Source organism: Limulus polyphemus, unplaced genomic scaffold (assembly GCF_000517525.1).
Source record: "Limulus polyphemus unplaced genomic scaffold, Limulus_polyphemus-2.1.2 Scaffold1306, whole genome shotgun sequence".
Classification (NCBI taxonomy): domain Eukaryota; kingdom Metazoa; phylum Arthropoda; class Merostomata; order Xiphosura; family Limulidae; genus Limulus; species Limulus polyphemus.
In genome coordinates, this window is record NW_013666916.1 from 273,526 (window position 1) to 276,894 (window position 3,369).

Consider the following 3,369-nt stretch of genomic DNA (forward strand, 5'->3'; position numbering starts at 1 on the left):
CCTTATTATAAAATGTGTTTCTTAGAATCTTTACAGAGGTATCACTCAATAGTGTAAAGTTGAGAAAGCTTGTGAAGAGGTTAATAACCAGACATAAAAAAAAATCTTTCAAAAATAACCTGTAAATTTTGCATGTACATTGCTTTACGTCTATTCTTCAAGGTAATAAAATGTAGAGTCACCTAAGCTCATTGCAAAGGTCACAGTTTTTTTTTTCTATGGTCACTTTAATGTTTAGCATAATAATATCTTATTTCTATGTTGTAATGTCAAAAAAATCTTATCTAATGACTTAGTGTTTTTATTATTTTGTAGCAAAGAAGGTATAATTATGTTTTATATACGAGTCTAAAATTCGAAACTCGTATCTACAATAAAAGTTTTATAAATTGTTTATTAAATAAATATAAACTCCATCATTTAGACTTTGTGTGAAAGTAGCTGTAAATCAGATATGCTGGTTAGGGCTTGAATATTATGAGATAATTTCCAAAGAAATTAGGTTTCGATATTTAAATGAATAATATGTAACCTATGGCTATAATTTCATTTCACTTCTACAAGGATTTAATGTAGTTAGGACTTAGTTGAAGGTTATATTTAACCTCAGGAGTTTTGTTATCAATATTAGAATTTAAAATATTCCTTCATTAGATCTGGAAATGGATATAGATAAAACCATGGACTGTTAGGCTGTACAGAGTTCTTTGTTGTAATTTGTTTTGTTACCAAGTTTTGTTTATTTGTGGTTATTAAAAAAAAAAGAATGAGGCTTATTCTATTCTTAAATGTGCCACATGTTAGTGAGTTTGGGGAATTTCACCCCTCGTTGTAGTTGTGTAACAGTTTGGTGCACTATATAATCATATTTTTTAGGAACTACAAATACCAGTTTAACACTAGCAGGATATAACATAGAAAGCACTAAAATAAATTAATCATGTCTTTGAAATTTCCCAGTTTAAGGAAGGAGTGTCCCCCCTTCATCAAGATCATGTGGTTATTACTTGTTTTTCATATGTAACGTGTAGATAAGTTTGCTCTTAAGCACAGTGTGAGTTAGAGGATTTAAATGCATTTGGAAAAATGTCAGTTGTAGTACTACTACCTCTGACTAACTTTTGTCTGTAGAGAACAGAACAAAAGTATTCCAAGAATCTCAGCAAAAACTTGTTTATACTAAATTAAATATGATCTATTCAGTCAAAGTGAGGCCAGATTTTTACTCTTGTGTGGAATGTATTTCTAGAAGAAATACCAAGTTATTAGATAAAGTTTTTGCAAATTTGTTTCTTTCTTCTGTGTTTAATAACATTTCTGCTGTTTTCTTAGTTAATGTAGTCATCTTGATAGCATGTTGTCTGCATTACTTGCTTTATTCTAATAACCTAAATGACTATAAGCCTTGTGTAGATGAGCTTTTCCTTTTATAAAGTCATCTGAAGAACATCTCTACTGTGTTTAGTAAGAGGGGTGTCTTGTAAAAAGACCCTACTTGTTTTGGGTCATTTAGTGTAAATTAGAATTAGAATTTTTTTTAGGTTTAACTTTAATTAATCAAACTACTTTTACCTTCAAACATAATGTTTGTAGCTGTGTAGTAATTTGATGTATTACCTGAATAATTTTGTCAGAACTGTAAATACTTACTTTACAATTTCTGTTTTGATTTTTGTTTATATAAATGCAGTATTCTATACTAAAATGATTTGTTATTAAAAAATATACATATATTTTTATATGCAATTCCCAAACAATGTCTAAATCTAAAGAACTTGTGAAAAATAAAATTTCAGCTTGGTCGTTCTATTTATCAAACTGTATCTGATCAAACAGACGTGGAAAAACAACGGAACGGGCTTTTCAAAGCCCGTTCTCTTGGCTGTGATTTCGCTAATATAAGTTGGTGACTTATTTAGCATTATATAAATAAGATGTCAACTATCTTAATGTGTTTGTCCCTTTCATTAAGATTATCTAAACCTGAGTTTTGTTAATTTATTTCTTTATTCATAGCATGGTGAAAATAGTTGTCATATATTTCTCCCGACTTAAATATCTTAATTTTCCTACGATATGAGAAGTTGTATGATTATGAATATATCTGGGTGTTAAAAATATTTATTCAATTTAAATAGAAAATTCATTAGGTTTTTTTTTCATTTGCTTTTGTAATTATAATTGAAGAATTTTTGTCAGATTCTTTTTTTTTTTTTATCTGTAGAATGTCAGATGTACATGCTATAATTTAGTTTTTTATCCAAATAAAAATATTTCAAATGACCACATAAACTAAATTTCTTAAGTGCTTCGTATTTATTAACATTGGAAGTCTAGAGTAGCTGTTTGGTTGTTAACTAATAGTTTTAATTATGTAAATTATCTTCAATTTTCTATTATTAAACTTTAACAGAGTCTTAATGGACAGAATATCTATAATGCATGCTGCACACTCAGAATAGAGTACTCCAAGCTGACCAATTTAAATGTGAAATACAACAATGACAAGAGCCGAGATTTCACAAATCCAAACCTAATGAGTGGTGATCCAGCCCTAGACATGATGGGGATCACAGGTAACATTAATATAGAATTTGTGGTGTAATATTTAACAGAATAGTAGCTTTTATTTCTTTTGGAGTTCTCATAATCTCAGTAATGTATGAAATGTATGTACAATGTATGAAAACAAATAGTAAAAAATTAATTTGAAAACTTTTTTTCTAACTATATTTGGATTTTTTAAACACTTTCTTTGTCCAACTATTTTTTAATAATTATAAGTATTTGTTGTTTAAAAAAAAAATTCAAAATCGAAAACAGAAACAAATTCTTAGTATTGACCCTATTGTTGCTCTTGGGAAGTAATTGAAACAATCAAAACTTTTTCTATGAAAAATCTAAAACAGCTTAGATGAGTGTCTTCAGCATGAAGTACTAAAGACCAGATGAAATGTGCTTATATTAATAATCTTGAAGTAATTAAGACATTGTTTTTAAACACTAAGTTACTTAATGGGCTTTGTTGATGAGTGAAAGATCACTAGAATACACTTTTTTAGCATTGTAAGCCTTCAGAATTATTGCTGAGTCACAGGGGGTCAAATTAAGATATTCTTACTATACAAGTTTTGTTTCTTCTAAACTTCTACAATAACACAGGCCTGCAAATTTAAACTTCATAAAAGTTGTTTTGGTTTTAATAATGGATTTTCCATGAGTCAGCTATACAGATTTTGAAAACAATATTCATTTTTTACAAATCAGGAAGGGGAAAAAAACTTACGTAGATCTAATTATTATTTCATTTACCACAATGACATTTTTTATTATTATGTTTGTTAACAAAAATACAAACAAACTGAAGAA

The 3,369-nt window shown here is 28.0% G+C and overlaps 1 protein-coding gene across 4 annotated transcripts in view; it reads left to right on the forward strand.

Moving 5' to 3' along the window:
* Positions 1-3,369, forward strand: part of LOC106463028 (polypyrimidine tract-binding protein 1-like) — a 123,876-nt gene that overhangs the window by 105,817 nt on the left and 14,690 nt on the right. For all 4 annotated transcript variants that reach the window (XM_022390438.1, XM_013922998.2, XM_022390439.1 and 1 more), the window contains one exon: positions 2,414-2,576. In XM_022390438.1, the coding sequence (XP_022246146.1) occupies positions 2,414-2,576 (163 nt within the window). The remainder of the gene's footprint in view (positions 1-2,413; positions 2,577-3,369) is intronic.